Source organism: Sitodiplosis mosellana, unplaced genomic scaffold (genome assembly GCF_009176505.1).
Source record: "Sitodiplosis mosellana isolate CC-2019 unplaced genomic scaffold, AAFC_SMos_1.0 Smas_scaffold_6197, whole genome shotgun sequence".
In the NCBI taxonomy this organism is placed as follows: Eukaryota; Metazoa; Arthropoda; class Insecta; order Diptera; family Cecidomyiidae; genus Sitodiplosis; species Sitodiplosis mosellana.
The window spans coordinates 9028494-9054179 of record NW_022601438.1 but is presented as its reverse complement, the minus strand read 5'-3'; the positions used below and the strand labels follow the sequence as shown (position 1 = coordinate 9054179).

Genomic DNA, 25686 nt, shown 5'->3' with positions numbered 1-25686 from the left:
CCAACCATTTAATATTGTCTGTCCAAAATGGATTTTATGTTCGATATTTTAGTCTATTTTTGGTCGTCAAAGCCGAACGAGAAAGAAAAAGACACACAGCGCAAAAAATGAAGCAGAAAAAAAAATTCGAGAAATTCGCTAAGCGAAAGGGAAAAGAAATTTTGTCTTTTCTCGCGCGTAGATGCGCTTCATTCGGTTCAATCGCGCTCCAATTCAAAAGGCTTCAGGCCAATTCAGGTGACACATACTGATTTTTCATATTTTTTCTTCGTCTTTTTTTTGATTCTGCGTGAAATCTGATCAATATACCAATGACCGCTGACATCAACCAAGTTGAACCAAGAAGGAAAAAAACAACAACAACAACAGAACCTCGTAAAAGAAACGTAATCATATCGAAAAACCGAAACAATTTCTTTTGTAGTAAATTTTTCACGGAGCATGTGTGTAAAATGCCGTCAACAAAAATCAAATCATAACACACTTGAAGCAAAAGAAAAACGAAACCAATGCGTCAATAGTTTGTACATTTGGTATCTGGTTCGATGAGTTTGCATGAAAATTTCGCTGATTTTTCATACAAAAAAAAATGTTTCTGAAAAAATTCACACACAAACTAAATTAAACAAAAAACATAATGCAACAGTTGTTTTCGATGATATGCCGATGGTGTATGTATGCCTTGGATTACCACATCAACCTCGAATCGTGTTTGTTTGATAAAAATGAAGAAGAAAAAGAAGGCGAAAAACTAGGGAATTATGTGCTGAAATCGCATTAAATTCACTTTATTTTGCATTGCTAGTTTATTTATTCCATTTTTTGTGTGTGTGTGTTCGCAAAAGAGAGCCCCAAGAGAAGTTGAGAGTACGAGGTGAATTCAAAGTGTACGCGCGACTACGTTAATCGAAATACATTTGTCGTATATGCAAGCCAAAACAATTGTTAAGTCACGGAGTCCATTGGCCGTCGCCCATAAGAGTTCATCTATATAGTTCGCATTTGTGTTATTTGCTACCAAGAAAATTATAAACAAATAAACAAAAAGCCAACTTGCACACACGAAATTCTCTATCTTTTTTTCTTTTTATACATTTTTTTCTTGGTTTGTGTGAAGAAGAAGAGGGAATAAAGAGTTTGCCAGCCATCAAACAGCAGGAGTAATAACAGTCAAAGCCGCAGCATTTGGCACAGTGAACAATCCGAAGACGTTCGCTATATGTTAACGCGTCTCAGTTACAATTCAATACGCGAAATGCGAACAGATACTATACGCTGGAAATAAAATACTACACTCTATAAAAAGAAGAAGCCCCGAAAAAAACAGCAGACGAAGAAGCAACGCGAAGAAAAAAAGAGACCGAAGAAGAAGAAGAAGAAGAAGAGTAAAAGTCTGGAGTGAGAGAAAGAGCAGAAATGCAAATAAACAATCGAAGAGTGAGTGTGTAAACATTAAAAAAAAAAATACGGAACAATATTAAGAAGTGGTTCTCACCTCTTTCTCTTTCTGCCTGGTGATCGTTCGAATGCGCGCGCTCGCGCTCACGCGGTGTATCTCTTCCGTGTGCGTACACACGGTGTGTATGTGTGTGCTTTGGTGTCGTCAACTGACGGAATTGTTTGTATGTTAACGGATCCCAACCACTGACCACGTACAATACAATTTTTCGAAATGGTTTATTCGCACCAGACAAAACAACGCAACAACGGTCGAAAAAAGAGCAACGGTCAACTATAACCAGAAATCACACCAAAATATTTCAGTCGCTTCTTGACCATCAAATCGATTGTTACACCAACAAAAATCTGCACGCGCACAACCATCTCATTTTATTTCTCCGAGGCATTTTAGTAGCAGCAGCAGCAGTAGCAGAAGAAGCAACAGTTTTGGTTGAACAGTTTCGTGTTGGAATATTTACGAGAGAGAGAGAGAGAGAGAGAGAAAAAGTAACCGAACATTTACCAAAAATAAAAACACACAATCCAAAAGACGATCAGTATCTCAAATAAAGAAGTGAAAAGTGGTTTAGAAAAGACACGGTGTGCTGTGATTCATATAAATATATATATATATATATGGAAAAAGCCATGCACTCAACTTACAATCGGCTTTAGTGTTTTATGTGATAAACGAAAAATTAAGCAGTGATTGAGCATAGAAACGAAAGAATAATGGATCATCTGAGCAAATACCGGAGAATGTATATGATAAAAAGGTAAGTGAATGGAATCGGCCGATGGTGTGGAGGATGACGTCAGTGGCGGCGACCGATCGAATGACTTGCAATTATCGGAAACATACGACAAATTCACATCGAAAATTTTGAAAAAGGAAATAGATAATATTCCGTCGGTTGCCATTCGATAAAATTCGTTTAAAATACCTTCTTGAAATTTCGACACATATTCAGTTTCGTTGTTCGCCTACGAAAAAGTTTCCACTTGAAATCTAATCAGTAGCAAATATTTTTTTTTTCTCTAAATATTCGAAACCACAAAAAATCAGATCCTCGTTGCTGCTATGGATCTTAATAGGATTAGTGTGTACCTTACTTTTATTTTATCGTGCCGAAGAAAGGATTTCCAAAACTACCACCGACCAAAATATTGGCTCAACATCATTGAATGCGGGTGATAGCAACCAAAGCACAGGTAAATAAAGGGAAATTGAAGAAATGGGCAATTCATAGTCTTTCCGGGTGAAAGAGACAACCGACAAACTAACAAAAAAAAAACGACAAACGAATTCCTGTTCATTAGGCGCATCAAATTCATTACGGAGTAATTTTTACGGGCAATTTCTCTCATTTATACCAAATTGGGAACAACTAATTGTGCGCGCATGCTTCTTTTTCCAATTAAACAAAGCATTTGCTTTTTGAATACAAATAAACACGAAGAAGAAGAAGAAGAAAAAAGAGCAGCACTGCCACTTTGATTTGCGTTGAAATAAGCGAACCACTTTGACAAAAGATCCTATTCAGCGTTCAGATCAATGATCACACATCTCGAAACGTTTCATTGCAACTACGTGAGACTATTCATGAATAGTCTTATGAATAAGTTTCATAATAGGGAAAAAATATGTTCCTGAGCTTACAGCGCGAACAAGTTTACCACAACACTCTCCCGAGACACACACACACACACAACATTGACATCAAGAACTGGCCGAAAAACCATTAAGCTGTAATTGAGCCATCACTAAACCACTTAATAATCACTCTCGGATGGCTTTCAAGTGTGTTCGGATTTGTTGCTAATTTTTTTTCTCTCTCTTTTCGCGCCATTGAAACCATTGCCCCGTGTCAAGTGGTTTAATTTTCGCTTGAGAAAAATACTTTAGGAATTATGCATATTTACACAAGCCAAAACGATCATTTTTCTGGGTTGGCGCTTGACATAATTCAATTAAATCATTCTATTGATTCGTTTCTTGTTGTTTTTTTCGTCGTCGTCGTTGTTGAAGCGCCTCAGGCACGGTTCCCATTGAAAATGGTCTAGACTAGATTGAATAGTTGTGGGGGCGGAAAGCGGTTCAATAATTTGCGTGTTGTAACATTTTCCCATCATGGATGAGTATCATTGTATACTTTGGCATGACTTAACTCAAACAATATCAACTACCATTTGGACAAAACAAGTGCAACGTTTTGCAATTCATCCATTTTTAAAAGCTGCCATTCGCAATGAGCAAAGTAAATAGTTTTAGTTTTCAAGGATTTGAATTTGGTGCCATCGACCGAAATTGTTAGCAATTAATCACAATGTGTTGAGAAAAAGAAATTCAAGTGGGAATATATTACATAATTCGCGATGGTATTTCTGTAAAATCTGCAATTTTATGCGAAAATCAATGATTTCGTTGTTTATTCATTGATTCTTCACTTGAAACAGTTATGAACCTTCGGTTTGAAAAGATCCACGTCATTGAAATATTGTTCACACTGAAAATGGGAAATGCACCTCCGTTTTAGCTCACAACAAAATGCTCATTTACATGATAATAGAAATGAAAACTCATATAAAGAACGCACAGTGCAGTTCCGTCATTGAAATTTTAATTGCAATTAGGCCACGACAGTGAAGACGTGGAGAGAGCGCGACAAAAACAAGATCAGTATGACATAATCGATGAATTGTTGATTTTATGGATTTTTCAATGACTGCAAAAACAGCGCTCAGCTCCCGATAACAACGATTGAATGGCAATTTTTTTTCATGAAATCACGTATAGAACGATTTCGCTTCCTCCTTCAACTGAACGTGCCTTTTTTCCGAATTCCACACGAAATAAAGAAATAAAATGTGTGTAGCCCGTTTTATATTATCGCGCGCCCGAAGGTAATTGAAACACACGGCAAAATCGATGGAATGTGAAATCGGTAAGGGAACAAGTAGAGATTGCATTGATTGTTTAACGTTTATCATCCGTTTGACCGAGAAAAAAAGCACACAAACAAAACCCAAAAAAATGACAGATAAATACACGCGTAGAAGACAAATATTTGATGATCGAACGGGTTTTCGTTGATTGATTGCGGTCCCCGTAAAGAATGAATTGGGCCCGATGTCATGCATGGAAAATTTCGCATTGTGTATATTGAATGGGTTCTATTTTTTTTTCTCTTCAAATCTCTTCTTTCAGACGATGAGAATAACAGCATTGAATATCAGCCGTACTATGCGCAAATGGTGAGTATTCCATGTGAGAAAGAATGGAAATAAATCTATCTTTTTACTTATCGCTCAAGAATGTATAGCGGAATTGCGACAAAGCAAACAATATATAAAAAGAATAAAATCTATGCCGACAGAGAGAGAGAGAGAGAGAGAGAGAGAGAGAGAGAGAGAGAGAGAAATGGGTGCATTTGAAGAATATCGTGATGTTTGTGGCCAAAATGAAAATGCGTGGCCAAATTGTAATGAAAATGAACAGAAAAATCATTATTTAACCGAATAACCATAAATGACAAAACGGTTGTCATTGTTTACAATGGGGTCGAAGTTAACGATAATGAGACGATGGCGTCGACGACGGCAACGTGAAAAAGAGATAAATAAAGCGATGAATGCTTTCTTTTCCGGTCCTATTCGCGCACGCCATGCACATCACGACGTGATCATGTTGTTCGGTGTGTTCAGTGATCTCAAACGATTGACGCACAATGGACCGATCCGAAATTTTCAACGATTCTCTTTTTTTTCACACTTAAATGTGCTTTTAATGTTTTCTTACTTATTGCTCACATGAACATGCACGCACACACACTGTGATGGATAAATGCAAAGAATCGCGCATAATCTCGATCATGTACGGTGTGTTTGTCGTTGTCATTTTTGTGCCATCATTTGGTACTCACCAAATTTTGGTGGACGCCCTTTTATGATGCTTGACAAAACGATGATGTGAAAAGAACGAGAGTCACTCAATTGCAGAAGTACAGCTGTTGCGTTCACATTCTCTTTACTTCATGGCAATGTGATGTTGCTGTTGCTGGCATACAAACCTCCTTCTCAGCTATCACACACCGTTCTATGTAACCATCAACACCAAGTCGATTCTTCTGCTTCTTCTTCTGCTTGTTCTTCTGCTTCTTCTTCTGCTTCTTCTTCTGCTTCTGCTCCAAACATGATTTATTTATTACTATTGTAATTCGCAAAATTGATATCCAACACCGAATCACGTGCGTTCATGTGTACACTTGGGCTGCGTTTCCTGTGAATTAATGATGCGCAATGATTTACGTCCACAGATCACAATTGAATCGTTCCGACTGATGTGTAGTAATTGATTTGATTTCTCTTCTTTGACATTTTTCTTGCTTATTTCTTTCGTATGACAAATTATGTGAAGTATGAGCAATTCAAGACGAAATTTTCTCCCACGAAAACTTTCTAGAAAGAGACGTTGACAGTTTGATAAAAACCAATTTATAACGCACACACTGGGAGAGATAGAAAGAAAGAGAGAACGATTTTCGATTCATTCAATCACAATTAAAGCTAACACCATAGTTCTCTGTCCGAAAGAAAGGATCGATGATAATGACGTCACGATTTTTCTCATTTGTACTATTTTTCATCTCATTTGACTCTTTAAACGCCTTTTCAATTGCGTTTTTCTTTTCTGCCCCTGATTTATGTGATTTAAATTGGTAATTTATATTCCAAATGCAGCGATCAACTCGTATTCCGGAGGTAATACCAAGCGCCTATGAATTGAATAACACACGAAAAGCGCTACAAGAAATCCTATTCTTCAATCGTGTGCCCAAGGTGGGCTCGCAAACATTTATGGAGCTCATGAAGCAGTTGGCGTACATGAATGATTTTCATTTTCATCGCGATGGAGTGCAACGTGTTGAGATGATTCGTTTGAGTATGCAGCAACAGTATGATTTGAGTACGGCTATTTCGAGTTTGCCGCCACCTTCGGCGTTCGTTAAACACGTTTGCTTCACGAATTTCACCAGGTAAGAGCACCACTAGAGAATAGAAAGAAATAATAAAAAAAAAACAAAAAAAAAAAACAACAGCAACAGCAAAATTGCCGATGCCCCATCGAGGTCTTGTAATCCAATTCGCGATATCTTCATTTTTCTCTCTCTCTCTCTCAAAATTCAAATCAAAAATGCAAATTAAACAGCGTCGATTTACTCTCATTAAACATAGTTTGGCAGACGAATGCAAGGTGTTCATTTCAAACGGTAAAGAGCCTTTATTTAGCAAAAGTAAAGAAACAAAAATAACGCAGTCAGTGATTCCAACATGCATACACATACAAATTTACCGTGGCATATTCCATGTAATTTAAGTTGCCGCATAAAAACCGTATTCTAATTTTGAATTTTCTGCTGATTGTTGCATTTGCTATTGCTGCTTCATCATTTATTATAGTTTTGCCATGGAAACGGTTGTTCATTGGCAGCGAATTAAGTAAAGTGTTTTTTTTCTCTACAAACAACAGTTCAGATCTGGAATAATCTCCATTTTTTGAGCATTATTTCATCATCCAAATCTCTGCTCACCTCTTCATAAATAGCATTCGGTGAGATGTGATAGAGAGAGAGAGAGAGGGAGAGAACGGGGCGCGTGTCATAAATTAGTATTCACATTGTACACGGAACACGAATTAAAGGTGTTTCAATATTCATATTTTGATAGTTCTGGAAAGAATAAAAAGTCGATCCATCAAAACAGAAGTGCTCCTCTCCCGGCGATCGGATGGACACAGTTATGGAACTCGTCATACTGTGGACTATCAAATCGAAAAATATAACACTAATATTGGTAAATTCTCAATTTCCAGATTGATAGCATGCAATCTATTTAAAAAAAAAACATTTACACTCAAGTAAAATGTTTCTTTACGTTTCCATCTAATTGTTTTTCTTGAATTGTACGCTGTGAAATGTAAATTAATAATAATAATAATAATTTTGTAAAGGGTTAATGCTAAACACATACTACTTTAAAATATAATAAAGAATAAGAATAAGTCGTAAAAATTGCGCGCGTACACACACTGCATCGCAACCGTAACTTTGAAATTGCGATGGCGGCATCGGCGCACACTGTTCAACGTATCAATTGTGTTTAAGGTGTCGCGTTTGTCGCATGTAAAATGCGTTAAAAGTGGTCAATTATCCGTCAAATGGCGTTTTATGTGTTTCGAATGGTTTTTTTAGGCAAATTTCGTTTTCGTGTGTGCGATGTGACGTTTCACGGATGCATTGGCCAATTGATTGACACATCGTTAAAATAAAACCCATTGCAAATGGACATTTTTATCACTACTCGTCTTATCAACTAAGCTGATTCTATATCTTTGAGTATTTTTCATGGTTTTTTTTTTCGTTTAAAAAGTTATTTATATATTTGATACTTTGGATTTTAAAACAATTGTTTTGGTTTTTTAAGTCTGGATATGTCGAATCTAATCTTGTCACATTTTCGATGGAAATTTTCCCATTTTTATCTGTTACTTAAATATTTGTTCCATTATTTTTGGGTTTTTTCGATCAAAAATATAGTTTTGGATATCCAATGCCGATCTACATAAATTTGGTTCGAGATCCAGTTGAGCGTGTCATTAGTTGGTTTTACTATGTGCGAGCACCGTGGTATTTTGTGGAACGAAAAAGAGCCTTTCCCGATTTACCATTACCCGATCCCGAATGGCTGAAGAAGGACTTCGAAACGTGTGTATTGACCAGTGATCCCGAATGCGTATACAATCAAGGTGTTCGACGCGAAGGCATCGGTGATCATCGACGTCAAACTCTCTTTTTCTGTGGACATGAGCCCGACTGCACGTAAGCAAATTCATTTTTTTTTTCATCATTTCGACCTTTCATTCAATTTTTTTTTCTTTAATTCTTTGTTTAATTGTCTGATTTTATGATTTTTGCATGTTCTTCTCAATTCACTTTCGATTATGCACACACTGACCCACCTACATACACACACGCAGGCCGTTCAATTCGCAAGAAGCATTGGACAAAGCAAAACGAGCTGTCGAAGAAAATTATGCGGTGGTTGGTGTTCTTGAAGACTTAAACACGACATTTGCTGTCTTGGAGCATTATGTACCACGATTTTTTAGGGACGTCAATCGAGTATATCACGGTTTGTATCTAAATAGACACAAAAGTATTATTCATCTGTTATTAATTGTTATTAATGTGTGTGTGTGTGTGTGTGTGTGCATTCAATCTCCCAATATGCAGCCAGTGAAAGCGTTCGCATCAATCGGAATGCATTTAAGCCGCCGGTCAGCGAATATGTGAAAGATATTGTACGCCGAAATTTCTCTCGTGAAGTGGAGTTTTATGAATTTTGCAAAGATCGTCTCTACAAGCAATATCGTGCATTGAAATTGCCAAGCGGTAAAAGTACGGTTGCATCAACGCGCAATACTCTTTAACAGCAGCTACAACAACAGCAACAGCAACAGCAACATCGAACGAAACAAATATCGAATGTGATCGAACGAAAACCCAAAAAGGCTGATTGAAAATGACACTGATGCGACTGACGAATTATCTAACTTCAACCATACGTTTCAAAATGGATGCGTCTTATCGACCGCAAACTGTTTCGAAAGTCGCTAGTGTATGACTGTGTATGCATAGCCATTCAATACCACAATGACAACAATAACAACAACAAAACTTAAACAATAAATAATATGTGTAGGAAATATATTTCAGTTCAAATTGATTTAGAAATAAATTATTTTTTTATCAACAAAACTCTTACGCTTCTCTTTCTCCCTTACCTCTTTCTGTCTCTCTCTCTCTCTCTCTCTCTCTCTCTTTCTCTCTCTCTCTCCGTCTTGGAGCTGTGCACAAACGGAGAGACGGAGCAAAATCACTGATGAACAAGTAGAAGAAGAAGAAGAAAAAATATGAAAGAAATGAATTGCACAACAACAATGAAAACTGTCCATAACAAATTGAAATTGGCCATTTCACACGTAAATCACAAATAACAAATTTCGAGCGGTAAGTAAAACACATTCGAATTGCAGTGCTTTCATATGTGGATAAACGAATATATTATATACAGTTTGTTGTTCCATCCATTCTGATCTCAATTATACTATTGACCGCAATATATCTGTGCTCAAACCAAGCGATATTTCATAAATTTGCCAGCTCTCACTCGCTGGCCATTCGTTTTGTTGCTTTGTGTGTGTGTGTTTGTGTTAGTTGGCAAATGTAAACCACATTCTATCTTTTATGGAAATCGACAGCTTAGAAATGCTGTCTGTCTTTATCGTTTGAATGAATTAAAATAAATTACTTTCCAATATCAAGGTGTTGCGATCGATTTTTTGTGCGAAATTCCATTCGCATTTCGGTTCACATTTCGGTTCACATTTCGGTAAATGTGGGTTCATCATCATCTAAATCGATTCACTTTCGAGCTTTTGCCATACAAGATGAACGCTTACGTGCACACCGACAATATGTATATCATCTGTTTTGCGGCAGTTTCTATTATTAGCAATAGATAAATCGTTCAGCGTTTGTGATTATTGGTTGTGGTTATGACTGTGTCTATACCCTGTACCAATTCAGGGAGCAACGTTCACATTATTTTGCTCGACTCGGCATTAGTTTCAATATATTTTTATTCGGAATCGAATAAGCAAATGTTGCAAACAAGCTAAAGTCACGAGTTATCAAGTTCAAATCAAATAACGATTTGTTTCAATCGATCGCTTTGGTGATGTGCCCAATTAGCTATTGGCAATTGATTGATCGGTCGTCGTTGTCGTCGTTGCCGTTGTCGACAGCCCGCAGTTAATCGTGTCGAAATTCTTTGAGAAAGTTTGCGATGCCAAACAATTGCGCACTTTGTCTTCAAATACGAGAAGCTTTATCAACAACGGAAGACATGAAACACAAGCAACAACAAATGTGACTGCACCATTTCGTGAATGTATGTATTTAATTGTTGTAAACATCAAAGTGTGTCTATGTTAAAAGCTTTTTCATCTTATCGCAAATATGAAGTTGCTACTTGCTTTCTGTGTCATCGTACAAATGTCACGTGCAAAACGAGCCGTTTATACTTTTATTGCCTACTGTAATCTCACGACACCGTCTCACATGATATAATCTTGATGGCTTTCCATGTAATCAACGTTATCGATAAAACAGGGAAAAAAACGACGAAATAAAACCGTCATCATATTGGTATTGAACGTGAACTTCAGAACGGCACACACTCACACTCTTTTATATGTGGCTCATTGCACAATGTCCCATAGTTTTATTTTTTCTCTTTCTTTCGCATTCGGAGAGCATTCCAGCAGCGCGTCAACTATACGGGTACGTCTGCCACCGGCAATTACCATTTAATTTATGTTCATTTGCCTAATTTACCGAATTAAATGTGGAAAATTAACTACTATCAATGGGTATGTGTTTAACATACATCGTGTATATCATCCATATCGTTGAATATTGAACCGTATTTATTCAAATCAATAATCAAGATTAAACACCAGACAAAATAATCAATCGAACACAATGCCTCAAATCGCTGCATGATTGATTTGTGTTTAATGATTATGCTTTTATAACCATATCAAACATGCATATATGATAAATTGCCTAATTGTGAGCGAAAAAATAAAAACAATTTGTTTTCCTATAGCTGTTTGAGTACAAAGCCTTTCTTCGATCGATGTAATTTGATTGAAGTGCAATGCCACATGTGTCGAATCATTTTTGTGCCACCAGTTAGTTAGAATCCTATCTGCTTTCAAATACCTGTGACAAGGCTGCAACCAATTGTCATCAATTCTTGTTCAATCTCAGGAAATAATTTAACACACACACATAAAGAATTACAGCGATTTCCGTCTATGATATTCTATAAATTTCATTTCAAAATAACATCGTAAAATATTTATTGTATGCTATTGTTTCGAGCTTGAATGATCGATTTGAATATGCAACAAGACACAATTCGAAGTGGAAAGAAAAACGAAATCACGGAAGAAGTTGATCATATCAACGCAACTATTTGCAGCGACGTGGATTTTTCACACCATTTTTATTCCAGATTCGATTAAATTCGACAAAATGTATATCTTCCGAATTGTATCGTATTCTGCGGGTCACTTCCTATGATTTCATTTCACAGAAACAAATCGATTATTTTTTTTTTATTGAAATTTATATGGAAATCAATGAGAAAGGGAAGAAAAAAAAAGAGAAATTAATGAAGAGAGGAAAAAGTTGAAAGAAAAAAATAAATCTTCTAATATCGTGTTATTTATTATACACTTGTTCCAAAAAAATACAACTCCGGTTACTAATTAGTAGAGATTATAATCTCTATATATACAGTCATAAGCCGTAGAAAATGTTTTAAATTCACAAATGAATGCATTGCGGAAATGACAAAAAAAAAAGAAATCATTCTTTTTTACTCGTGTCTGTCAATATAATTTCTGTTGAAAGTAACAAGATTCTTGATCGTTGAAAAAAATATTGGAATAAGATCATTCAACCGTAGCAAAGGTTATTATCAAAATATTTTCTAACACAAAAAAAAACAGATTCTTAGCGGGTTTTTGTTTATCTTACAATAAATGGAAGAATTGTGTCACGTAAAAATGATGCAATATATGAAAAGTCTATCGTAAGAAACGTAGCCTCAATTGGTTTTGTCATTAAAGCTCAAAGATGTTTTTTATATTTGCCGGAGAACCCGTTTTCTACTTCTAGCGGATGTCACAAGAATGTTGGTAGCGCGTGAAGAGGAAATGGCAGCAACAACAATTGTTTGTGTAAAAATTCGCCGTTTTCAGTTTCAATTTCACTTATTCGATTATGCACTGTTACGCTTAGTGTCATATTTTGCGGTTCATTTGTTAAGACATGGAAAAATCGCCAGAAATAATTGTTTAGCCATGACATGGATTTAAGTTATGGTATTCTCTTTTGCTCGTGCCGATTCGAAGACATGAGCGGATGCGCGTCTCGTGCAACGAACAATGGTGGATGATAATGGAAAAAACAAGATATGTTTATCGACGACAGGCCCGTTCTAATAGCTGTGGTAGAGGGAAAAACGCGGATGGAGAGATGGTGTTCAGTCAAATGGGACTCAGACATTGTGGAACCGGCATCTCTCACACACATACACGCCCACACCCGCACATGCACATGGAAAAGCGTGTCATCCGCATCATCTACAACTGCAAACACACATCAAATTATGAACCGAAACAATAAAAAAAAAGCACAGAAGAAAGAATACCGAACGACTGAATTTATCGATTGCTCCAAATACAATTCAGCTGATAGAAAGCTTTTCGCTTTTGTTGGCTAACTGTGTTCATTAGCCGGAGCAATATCCTGGAGGTCGTTTATGATAGATAGAGACAGATTTTTCTCGACTTTAAATGAGATTTCGTTGATTTTCTAGTCGCCAACAGCATATACATCGAAATGTTATTTTTCCATTTTTCGGTTTTTCCTTTCGTTTCGGTTGTTTGTTTGCGATACACACAAACACGTAGACACACACACACACAGAGAGAGAGAGACTCACTGTGTGCGTTGCTTGTTTCGTGCAAATGTTTGAAACTATTTTTTTGGCGCGTATTAGCGTTGCGTGCGACAATGTACATACATATAAGTATATAAACAGCAACCGCATCTATATTTTATATGGACATATAGACATCATGAAAAAAAACATCCACAACAAACCACCCGATGCGAGAATCCATCAAGGATAAATATGTGTGTGCATTGCGATGTGTATTGCGTAGAAAACTAGAGAAAATGAAAGCTAAATTCTGAACCGAAACCGCTTGACTTTCGATGAAACACAGTCAACACACACTGGAAAGAAAAGCTCAACGACAGAGGAACCAAGACATAATATATGACACAAAGACGCTTTGGTGAAAATCTGTGCGGTTTGCGTGGCCGTATGTCAGATGAAATCTTAACAACGGATAAATATAACGTGCATTTTTCGGTGCGCTCTGTATAGCATCATGTATTGCTTCCAAAAGACGTCAAACACCTTTTGATTCCCTCGTTAAACGCGCTTCGCAGTTCAAAATAAATATCGGAATTGTTTTCAATTTTGTTAATTTTGTTATGTGTGAGTGTGTGTGTTAATTATAACATAAAAACAAAAAGTGTGATCTAAAAATAGGCATAAGGCAAATGCAACCTATGTATGTAGTCATAGCCGAATGAAACAAGACAACAACAACAACAACAACAAAAATATACCAGACATCAAAACAATAACAAACAAATTGCGATTCAAATTTCACCTGATTTCCCAACGACATAGCACAGCACTGGTAAATGAAAAATTGGTTGTTCGCATGAGTATTCGTTGTGTATGCACATCAGTTCACATCTAGTTTGTCTATCTAATGGTGCGTTAAACGTAGAAAAAAAAAGTAATTCGGAAAATTCACTGTTGTATCCAATCCGATATATATGTACATGAGAAGAACACAAATTGTGGTTAAATCAAATGAGTCGCGGCAAAACAATAAAAGAAACGAAACAAGATGAAAAGTGGAATTTGATGAGTGTGCCTCCGAATAAGTGCTACTACAGTATAAAATTAGAAGTGAGAATAAGAAAGAGGAAAAAAGGCCATAATTTACAATTATAAGCCAAATGGCATAGAATTAAATTGCTTTCACTCATTTCATTAAGTCAATAAAATGTGTTTCCGTTCATTTTGTGTATGTGTGTGTGTGTGTGTGCGCGTCGTTTTGTTTCGCCTGGTGCTTTGTGTGTTTTCGGTGGTGTTGTTTTATTTATTCATTCATTTTATTTGGGAGGCAAAGAGATCTTCTCTCGACGGCGCTAGTGTACAAATTTGATTTGCTTACATTTTCACTGATTGTTTTGCTGTTCATTAATTTGTCGTCAAATAATCAACAGCAATCAACCCACCTACGTCATTCATTTACACACCCCACAAACGATTTTTTTCTTGTTGTTATCGAATGTTTCATACGCAAATCGATCAATGAAAACGATTTCCATGCAATCATGCATCAAAATACATTGGTAGTGGCACGTTTGCAAGAGGAACAAAGTGAAAAACCGTCGTGGTTTTTTTCTTCTCTGTATAAATTCTTTTTTTTTTTAATTTTCAATTGATATGTTTGTACTAAATTTGAATTTGAATGTCGAACTAATCATTTGATGAACTCGCTGACCGTCACCGATTCAATCATCGTGATTGGAAGCGCATACAAGTCGACAACACACACACACACACTTGCTCGCATAATCATCCATTGAAAGCAGCACGCAAACATACATCCAGTCGACAACGTCAAATATTACTGTCGCCATTCAATTATACATTGGACGGAATGGGCGATGTGACGATCACACCGTATCACTTGCAGATAATATTAATATTACCAATAAAATTGAATATAATGATGAATTGAGGGAGAGCGAGAGAGAGAGAGAGAGAAAATAACAACTATGCTTAAGACATACGATTACCAAACCATCGATCATTTCAATTAAAATTCGCTTCGTTCAGAGTGCATTCCGTTCACAAAATAAATTTCTTGAATGGAAATGATAAAAAAAATAATAAGAATACATACACACACACACACACACACACACACACACACAGCAAATATTATACAGAAAATGAAGCAAGGCTAATTTAGTAAAGGGGGCTTGTTGTTGAGAGGCAAAACAAACGGGCATCTCGAGTTGTCAATCATTCAAGTCATTTTAAATTGAAAGCAAATTCTCACCAATATTATTTAATGAACATCGCCGAATGTGCGCGTACGCGCGCGAGGGCTTGGCATGACGTCGTCGTCGTCGTCGTCGTCGTCGTCGTCGTCGTCGTTGTCGTTAACGTCGACACATCGACCATTCAAACCAGTATTTTGCTATTTGTGCTATTGCTGCTTCATTCGTTCGTTGGTTATTTTTCGCTGTCATCGCACAGTTGTTTTTCTCTTGCTCATTTCGATGTTTCTTTATCCTTTCTAATATAAATATCTATGCTATCACATGCTTCATAGACCGTTCTTCTGTTGTTGTTTTTCTTTTTGTTTTCGTGTTCGTCGTGCCGTTGAGCAAGTGTGCATGAGGCGACAGTTATGAAGTATTTGTATGTGTGGGGGAAGTCAAAACGAACGAGTTTTCTCATTCTGTGTGACGAGAATGAGCAGGCAGTATAAGTGAATGTATATATTTACGTGCTAATATATGTATGGCTTATGTCACATGCACGAGCATTTCCTTTGAACTGGCCAAGTCACACCACATTATGTCGAATTTCTTTCTCCGAATCAAAGTTGAGAAAAAACACACATAACCGTCGACAATTATCGTCCAAACGGGAATATTTCATCATATTTGTGAAATAGTTCTCTAATCAGACGGTATCTCGTCATCATATTTATCTTGACATCCTATTTCTCTGGAAATCACATTACCAAATCAAATTCCATATCAGTAAACTAATTGAATTTATGGAAATAAAAACGAAAAACAACAATAGCAAAATCAGTACTTACAAGAACCATATGTGAGCACCATTGTGTGAGCGAATTCGTATCGAAATTCATGCTCGCACACGCTTGTATATTCTGTGTGCACGGCTAATGAATGTATCGACGAATCAATTTAGAGGGCTCGTCTATTACATCATTCGATACAGTTTGTCTCTGTGTGGCCGTTTCTGTAAATTTTTTTTTTTCTGCGATTCATTCACTCTACATTCCGAAAGGCGTATGAAAACACAACAAGCGAAACACATCGTGTCAAACAGGCTTCCACAATAATGAGACAAGCAAGCAAGCAAGCAAGCAGCAATGGCCTCGTATTAAATCATTACGAATATGAAAATAACTCGCAAAAAGCAAGAAGAATGCCCGCCGATAAAGTGCTTTTTTCTCTCTTTTCTTCAGAAATACGCAATACGAGAATATAGCTGTATAACAGCAGTAGCATGCTGAACGCAGCACATTCGCAAACCACCAGCATCAGCAGCCGTAACAAAAATCTGATTGGAAATAAGGAAGAAAAAAATATATATCAGCAGCCGCAGCAGCAAATATTTTACTATTTTTATAAACCGGGATTCTATTAATATCGTCGAAAACGCGTGATCACAGTGTGATAAATTCGCGCGTGATTTAAACACAAACGATGCAAAAGAGTTAGCATATTCGTAGAATATTGGAATTGTTGTCGCCGGCGTTGTCGTTGTCGTTGTTGTTGTGGGCAACAATTTATAACACGCAGTAACAACGTCATTGAATGCTCACTAGGCCACTATCGTCACAGAACAAAATTTATGAATCAGAAAAAAACTGAAACTGATTAAAGGAAAAGAAAGAGAAAAAAAACTTATCGTTTTTCCTACTAAATCATTGACGAACCTATGAGTAAAAATTTTGTCACTGGGATGCAGAGACGTGGGCAAAGTTTAAAATGGTTTTTGTCACTATTTTGGGTGATTAATTCATGAGTAACCATTTTCAAGGTTATAATGACATGGTTTATTCCATTGAAAATTCATGCATTGATACTTTTGGGATCACTGATCTCGGATCAGAAGTTTTTATTTCGGAAAATTCGGCATATCCCCCTGGCAAATACATGTGGCAATACCTCCAATCGATTAGTATTGCATACTTGCTCTTGACCGATAATATACGTATAAATTTCCAGTCGTTGCATATATTTTTGATAAGGGCCACTGCCTCCATTCCAACAATATGACTTTCGTGCCATTCCAAGAGAGAGAGTTACATGTATCACAACCCATGAATACCTGCTGTGCATAAATATTGGTGCGTTGTATGTGTGCGTCTCGATTTTCATTTCGTTCATTTTACTATGTTTATGGCATACAAACTGAAAACAAAACTGCAACACACAGTCGATATAAACACATGTCCGATGTGCCTGTGTGTGTATGTATGTGGAGTGTAAGCCCAAGAGCGAAAACAAAATTGCAATAAATTTTCCATAAGAAAGAGCGATGTATGATTAAAATGGTTTTAATATACATGGTATATGAGGCGACGCAACGATCATCGAATGACGTTGGCAATAAAAAAATTCTTGTTTAATCATAGAGTGTGTCATTTTTGTTTTAGCGTATAATCATTCAAGTACTTTGGTGTGTCATTAGGCTAACATTGGCACTGGATTCCATTATAATTTAGTGTGTCATTAAGTGGCGTACGATGGCAGGCGCGTCAACCTCACGCTCTCACTTGCTTTTTTCCATTACGGAACGAAAGTAATCGGATCAACTGATATGGGTGAAGCGCCGACAAAGGCAACCTAAAAACAGAAGAAAAAAAAACAAAGCACAAGGGAACAATGTGTCGCTGGCCCACACAATTTTGTTGTTGTGCGCTCCTCAGCTTGAACAAAGAAAGAGAAGGATTACGAGAATATTATCATCGGTACAATTATCAGTTGCGTATGAATATAGAACATTCGCGTAGTAATTTGAAATTGGAGAGCAGTCTATCTCTTTTGCTCCAATGTCGAATTTAGCCGCCGGTGAACTATGAGTCATATGAAAGAATTTTCCAGCATGAAACATATCCATCTGAAACAACAACAACAATATCGATAAACATCGAAAATAACACGAAAAGGCCATACGGCACCGCAAAGGAGAACAAAACGCCAACAAGTGTGTTAAGACTGTGTATTTTTTGTGCAAAATTCCATATAGATCACCGACGCGTGACTGCTCGATGCGTATGCAAGTGGAAAATTCCCAAAATATTTGGGTCCGCTATTGCAGTTTCATAAACATTTTTATACTACTCATGATTTTAATAACTGAGCCGTTGCTGGCGTGCATTTGTGTGTGTGTGTGTGTGTGTCCGTGCTTTTTTTCTCTTTCTTTGAATTTGTTTGTTTGTTTCACATTAATGGATTCGAAACGGTACACATACATTGGAACAGATTTCGCATTTCATTCATCGTATTTTTACACACTTTACCTACCTCCCTCACTCTCTCTTTCTCTCTGGCCCAAACAAACTGTTACAAAGCGTCTACCTTTTGCAAAAAACACGATGATTGGCAAATTTGATTTATTGGACCTCTTTTTGTTGGCTGGAAGATATGACATAAACAAGTGCGTGCTAGATGCCTATTTGAATGTCATCCCATACACAATTTGCTCGTGTATCGTTGCAAAAAAAAGCCAACCTGATTGATATTAATTTAACACTATGACTGTTCTTCATATTTGCAACATATTACTGTTCTTGGGGGACTCCAGGGCCCCCAAGATATTTCATATGAAATCTGGACTGTGATAAGAGATAACAAATTAGTGTCTGAAGCAAAGTTGTAATACTCAAAGTTTGCTATAATTTTGGTGCAACAAATATTGCTTATCTCTTATCAGTTCCGCGAAAAACGCGAAAAAACGCAAAAATCGCAAAATTTTCCGACATCGTTTTAGTGAAGCTGATAAGAAGTAAGAGACTTGCCTCTTCGACAGAAATGTAGAGCAGGTCGAATACTACAACTTTGCCACAGACACCAAGTCGTTATCTCTTATCAGTTATGCGAAAAAATGATAAGAAAAAATTCGCGGTTTTCGCGGTTTCCGCGTAACTGATAAGAGATAACGACTTGATGTCTATGGCGAAGTTGTTGTACTCAAGCTGCTCTACAACTTTGCCGAAAACCATCTGGTTATCTCTTATCAGTTTCGCGGAATACGCGAGAAACCGCTGAAAACCGCGAAAAAACGCGTTTTTTTCTTATCATTTTTCACGGAACTGATAAGAGATAACGAGATGATGTCTATGGCAAAGTTATAGCTCTGGTCGAGTACTATGATTTGCCACAGACCTTAAGTCGTTATCTCGTATCAGTTACGCGAAAAAATGATAAGAAAACATTCGCGTTTTTCACGGTGTTCTGCGGTTTCTCGCGTATTCCTCCAAACCGATAAGAGATAACGAGATGGTGTCTTTACCAAAGTTGTAAAGCAGCTTAAGTGCTACAACTTCGCTATAGACTCCAAGTCGTTATCTCTTATCATTCACGCGAAAAGCCGCGAAAACCGTGAAAAACGCGAATTTTTTCTTATCATTTTTTCGCGTAACTGATAAGAGATAACAACTTGGTGTCGTAGTAAAGTTGTAGTACTTGACCAGAACTACAACTTTGCCATAGACACTATTTCGCTATCTCTTATCAGTTTTGCGGAATACGCGAAAAACCGCAGAAAACCGTGAAAAACGCGATTTTTTTCTTATCATTTTTTCGCGTAACTGATAAGAGATAACGACTTGGTGTCGTAGTAAAGTTGTAGTACTCGACCAGAGCTACAACTTTGCCATAGACACCACCTCGTTATCTCTTATCAGTTCCTTGAAAAGTGAGAAACTATGAATTCGCGTTTTTCACGTTTTCGCGGCTTTTCGCGTAACTGATAAGAGATAACGACTTGATGTCTACGGCGAAGTTGTAGAGCAGCTTGAGTACTACAACTTCGTCATAGACACCAAGTCGATATCTCTTATCATAGTCCAGCTATAATATAAAATAGCCATGGGGCCCTGTGGTCCCCCAAGAACAACAGCGTAACATGTTTTGCGGCAGGCTGTATTTTACACATACTCACACATATGCATATGTTTTTTTTTTCATTCGTGTAGAGAAATGTTCAATCTATACAATGAGACTTAACTCCGGTTGGTTTATACACTGTTTAGTACTTTTATTCAACTTTAAAGTTCGCTGGGGGCCCTGGGTGCCCCAAGAACAATCATAGTGTTAAATTGATCGACGACGATCATTTAAAATGTAAATCAAATGCATTTCATGGAATCAACAGTTAACGCCATTCCATTTGCCGTATGTGCCGTTGTGTAATGCATGTGCGCGATTGGGCCGGGCCGTTGATTACCTGTTGATTGACTCCCAATGTCCTTCAGGCTGCCGCGAACGCGCGTTGTGCCAATATTGATTGAATATATTGTAAAATGGTATGTCGGCAACGGCGCAACATATGATATCGCCTCAACATCTGAGATGTATGTTCTATCAATTGCATTACACATTGCATTCAATTCCGAGAGATGCAATGCAACACGACAATTCTTAACACTTGTTCTTCGGGCACACACACAAATTTTTCGTTTCACTCGCACAAAGCGCGCGCACCGCGAGCAAATCAATCAGTCAGAGACACACGGAGTGAGAATGAAAAGGAAAACGGGCTATGAAAAAAAAACAGCATTTAGCTGTAATTGTGGTGCTCGGATATATATATTGTGAGTGACGATGATGTTTTGTGTGTGTATGCGAGTCGCGATTTCGCATCGCAAAATGTGTGTATTCGACGAATACAAAAAATATAAATACCGCATATGTATCACACACATGAAGCTGTCTCCTCAGACTGCCCAACTAACTTCAAATTTACTACACATGTATAAAATAAATACACATTCGTATTTATCGACTTGACACACAGCAAACCGTTCCCCGTTCGTGTACGACACACATACACAAAAATACGATCTGATAGACAAGGATAGATTTAAATATCTATAGAAAATACGTCAAACGCTCCCAATCCGAGCATCGTTTTTCGGAATAAAATGAAAGCAAAATAAAATAACCCAACGAGAGAGAAAAAAACACAACGCATTAACACATATAAGCAACGATACAACGACGAAAAAAAACGACCACCGAAAATAATCGTCAACGAAAAGAAGAGCGGAGAAAAAGAAGAGAATGAACTAAACACAAGCAACGGAAAAAAAACACAACATACTACGATTTAAATACACACATTGTGTACGCGAGAAATAGGCTGGCCATGAATTGCCTCAATACCTACTCGCTTCATGGATGTTCGACAAAACATGATAGAAAAGCTTTGATTTTGTTTTGAAGCAAGAAAAATTCACTCGAACTTTGATACAAAGTTAGTAGGGTATGCGCTTGGATGTGCGTTTGGATATGCGTCACATTGATAAAAAGATTCAGTTGAAATTCCAACAAATTAATCGATATTCGCCCATTTCATTTTACATTGAATATTTTCTGGTAATGTCATTGTCGTCATAAACCAAGATTTATTGCGTTTTTAATTAAATTCACATTCGGTTCATTCATGGCTTTGATGATTCCATAATGATTCGTCGATGCGATCGCAAAAGACATGTTGTTTGTGCGGACAGCCTAATTCAGCGACTTGCTGAAGTACACACCGAACCGGCACGACGATACCCCAACCTATATATACCAGAACCATTTGATATGTACACTTCAGTTTTGTAGATAATATCAAATGAGAAAAACTTACAGTGCACGCTCTCTGTTTGTGTATTTTTTCCACACAAAAAAAAACGAAAATAAAAGCGGTTTTATTACAATAAATTTTTGTTGTTGATCAAATTCGTTTGGTTTAAAGTCAAAAATAAATATATCAAAATCAATCAATTTCAACAGTTAACTTTCGATCAAGTTCTAAATAGTGACATAGTTTACATCGTTACATCACCCGAAAAATTATCATTGGCGAATTTTTTTTTGTTTGAGCAGAGGGTAAAACAACGTATCGAAAAACAATTTGACGAACGAACGTTGTTTTTCCTCGTTTTTTTGTTTGCCCCAACGAAGTTTGGTCGATTTTCTACGCCATACAGAAAATCACAAGCAAATCAAAGCAAAAAAAAAAATGTAAGCAACGCACATTGATCGCGTTTGATTGTATGCCAAAAGCACACGTTAAAAATATAATGCACCACGCAGAACACATTGCCAACAGAAACAAAAAATAGTAAAATACTTGCGAGACTCATTCGAATTTTAATGAACACAAAAATTGTTGAGCATTTTTTTTTCGTTGTCTTCTGAAATCAAATTTATAATTTTAATAACCAAAACAATGACTGCCGAGTAAGAAATTAAAAAAAAAAAATCAGCACGAATGAGTCAAACAAAAGATAAAAATAAAAAAAAAAGAACAAATTGAAGTGGAGACGCATAGAAAGTAAAGAAAAGAATTTGCCGAGAAAAAGGCACATGTCGGTGACGACAGCGAGTGAGAGAGAGAGAGAAGAGAATACGCGAATCATTGAATTCCTTTATAAGCATACACACTTTTGGTGTATGTGCCATTGAACAGATCGTACATTTTTAACTTCGCAGGATCGAACGATCATTAGATAATGCGACCAAGTGTTTGTTATTGTTTTTGTTTCGGTTGCTGTGTATTCAAACGGTGAAAATGTTCTGTGCCAAAGAATTCTTGAAGAAGCACACATGCGCGCACGCGCACATTTGCTGCAAACAAAACGGAGAAACCGATAAATGTTATTAACGCAAGTGCAGTAGCAAGGATTAGTTGTTGTTTATACCATTTATCGTTGTTTGTTTAGCATGCTATAATCGCAGTAGTTCGAATGATTGTTTTTTGTTTTAAATATTCATGTTCGATTCGATTTTATACATTTGAAGCTTAGGCTAACTCTTACAAACCAAAAAATAACCGACCTTTGTCTCGTAATTACCCGGTAATTCCAAACTATTGGTAAACGCCATAAACGATAACAATCCGATTACCATCATTGAAACAAATCAATGTCTAAGAATTGTTACTAAACCACAAGTAAATTAGTCATTTGGAAAGTAAGAAGAAGTGAATATTATGAAATAGCTCGAAGCAACGAGTAACGAAAAAAGAAACACCATCGAGTGTTTAGTGTAATCCAATTCAGTTGAAAAGCGATCGCATCGATTCCGATCAGTTGCGTCAACTTGACTCACAAATGAGAGAGGTGGCCTCACGGTTCGGCAAAGATATGTAGCGATTTCTCTCTCTCTCTGTCTCTCTCCCGAACGTTGCTTTCTAGCATGGTTTTTTGTGCCTGTTCAATTGCGAATTCGAAACAATGAGCAAGAAACGCGGCTACCACACAGTATAATATAGCTACAATATATATATAGTCTATAGACATAACACTTAATATAGATAGACACTTCACAGTCATTTTTTTTCCTCTGTTTGTTCGATTTATTTTGAATAGTTAGTTATTTGTTTTTATATCTATATCGTACACAGTGTTTTGAATGTGTTTCGGATTTTTCGGAAAGTATTTACCATAGAGGTAAGCGGCTCGACATTTCTAAACATTTCGCGAACATGACTCAATCGATTAGTTAAAAAGCGAAATTCTTTTTCGCACCATCTCCAACTTTACGCGTATAGAGCGACGCGACGCGACGCGTTTTTTTTCATTGCTTTTCTTTTATGTTTGTTTTGTGTACGTGCAATTAGTGAGGCAATTTTGATGGTACATTGGTGTGTGTGTGTCTCTCTCTCTCTCTCTGTGTGTGTGTCGTGCGATTGCGCATCGAACCATTCCCTATTTAATTAGCTAATCCGATCATTTCTCTCTCTTTTTTTCTCGATTGTTCGTTGCGGTTTTTTTTGGGCCGGTCTGTTTACGAATATGCGACTGACTGACTGTGTTGGGCGATTTAGCGCTTTCTGCTATGAATCGGTGATCCAGTCAACCGGAAGCGATTTCATATCATCTGGTGAGCACCTGGACCTATTTCAATGTTGAGTGAAGGATTTGAGAAGCATTGCCACAAATACGCTGAAAATTACGGTGATGACTGATGACGAATGTATGCAAAAAAAAACAAATACATTCAACCGAATTGAACAGCCGAAACAAGTAAATGCCAACGAGTCGGGAGAGATAAGTATCGTATCAGGTTCAACAAGAAACAAACGAACGAAACAGCAGCGCGGTAGCAGCGCAAAAAAAAAATCCGGCTGAACCAATGCGTTAAACTAGACGACCGACTAGTAGCACAGCGAAGAGAGAAAACCAGAGAGTGAGTGAGTGTAGTAATTACGATGACGACGGTCCAACAACGAAGCAATCAACATAAGGATAATACCATAAAAAATTCATTTTTAAATACGCATCGATTGAATTACCGCTTAGTTTGACATTCAATTTGTTTTATCGATTATCTAACCGTTGAACCGAAGAGAGAAAATAAAAATTGAATGATCATCATTCGGTTTCACGTATGAACGAATAGAACGAACCGATACCGAGTGTGAATAGAACTGAAACATATAATCAAACAAGAGAATAAAAAAAAGAGATGAGATAAAGAGAAAGACACTTAGTATATATATACTCTCGTGGCATATTGAAAAAAGAAGAAACCGAATAACAACAAAGTAATACACCAAAGCCTAAGTCAATTTTAAGGGAAAAAACGCTTCAGCGTGCTGCACCAGCAACACAAACGATGAATAACAACAACTACAAGAAAAAAAGAAGAACGAGACACACTTAAACGACTAAAAATAACCATATAAACCACCACACAAAAATCATAGTGATATTCGTGAACGAAAATAATTTTCAAAGAAGCGACGAAGAGCAAATAAAACGGTGATAGATTGTTTGAGTAAGAGAGAAAAATAAACGACGACAACGACGGCAGCGGCGGTAGCAGCAGCAGTACCAGCACCAGCAACAGAAATAAAAGGATTGAACAGGAGAGAGACAGACAATATCGTGTAGAGATATATAAGTTGAAATACACATACAACACAAACCGAAGGAAACCGAAACAGGAACACACCAATTTAAAAAGGTAGGTGCCGCATTTTGCGTTCAGTTGTTCGATTTTGTTCAGAGGGATGCATACTACATGTCAAGGTCACGGTTATCATGTGTAGAAACGTAATGTATTTAGCTCACGGCAATCGATATTCGCCGCGATAGAGGAAGAGAAAGACAACGCACAAATCAAATCGTAACCAGAATTTAAAAAAAAATCCTACATTGATTACACTGGTTGATGTGTATGATAATTGCGCGCAAACATCAAAATTGCGCGCGTGCAAATAGAAGGTAATTCGCAAGAAACGAACACAAAAAAAATTTGCACAAACCATGAACCAGAAGCCATCAATTATAAACGAAGAGCGAATAGAGAGAAAAAAAAACATACAAAAATGAACTCATTGTGACGTTGGCTAGAGCACATTCACATTTTGCGCTTACACCTGTGTGTATTTAAGATACTAGTACACAGAAGACTGTTTCATTGAATATAGCAACGGTGCAGAGAAAAAATCTTCCACTCG

At 37.0% G+C, this 25686-nt stretch overlaps 2 protein-coding genes across 5 annotated transcripts in view; both read left to right on the top strand.

The window, feature by feature from the left end:
- The first annotated feature begins 906 nt into the window (after positions 1-906).
- Positions 907-9257, top strand: LOC129577136 (heparan sulfate 2-O-sulfotransferase pipe). Its single transcript, XM_055463626.1, has 8 exons — positions 907-994; positions 1121-2216; positions 2507-2652; positions 4649-4695; positions 6181-6476; positions 8037-8318; positions 8477-8631; positions 8733-9257. The coding sequence occupies exons 2-8, from the start codon at positions 2173-2175 to the stop codon at positions 8927-8929; spliced, it is 1167 nt and encodes a 388-aa protein (XP_055319601.1). The 5' UTR covers positions 907-994; positions 1121-2172; the 3' UTR covers positions 8930-9257.
- Positions 9258-13282: 4025 nt separating this feature from the next.
- Positions 13283-25686, top strand: part of LOC129577143 (facilitated trehalose transporter Tret1-like) — a 28017-nt gene continuing 15613 nt past the window's right edge. The window contains exons 1-2 of one of the 4 annotated variants that reach the window (XM_055463686.1): positions 13283-13852; positions 24049-25190. The gene's annotated coding sequence lies outside the window, so the exon portion shown is untranslated. Of the gene's footprint in view, positions 14131-21829; positions 22242-24048; positions 25191-25686 lie in introns of those variants that run through there. The other 3 variants (XM_055463688.1, XM_055463685.1, XM_055463689.1) reach the window with 3 other exon arrangements.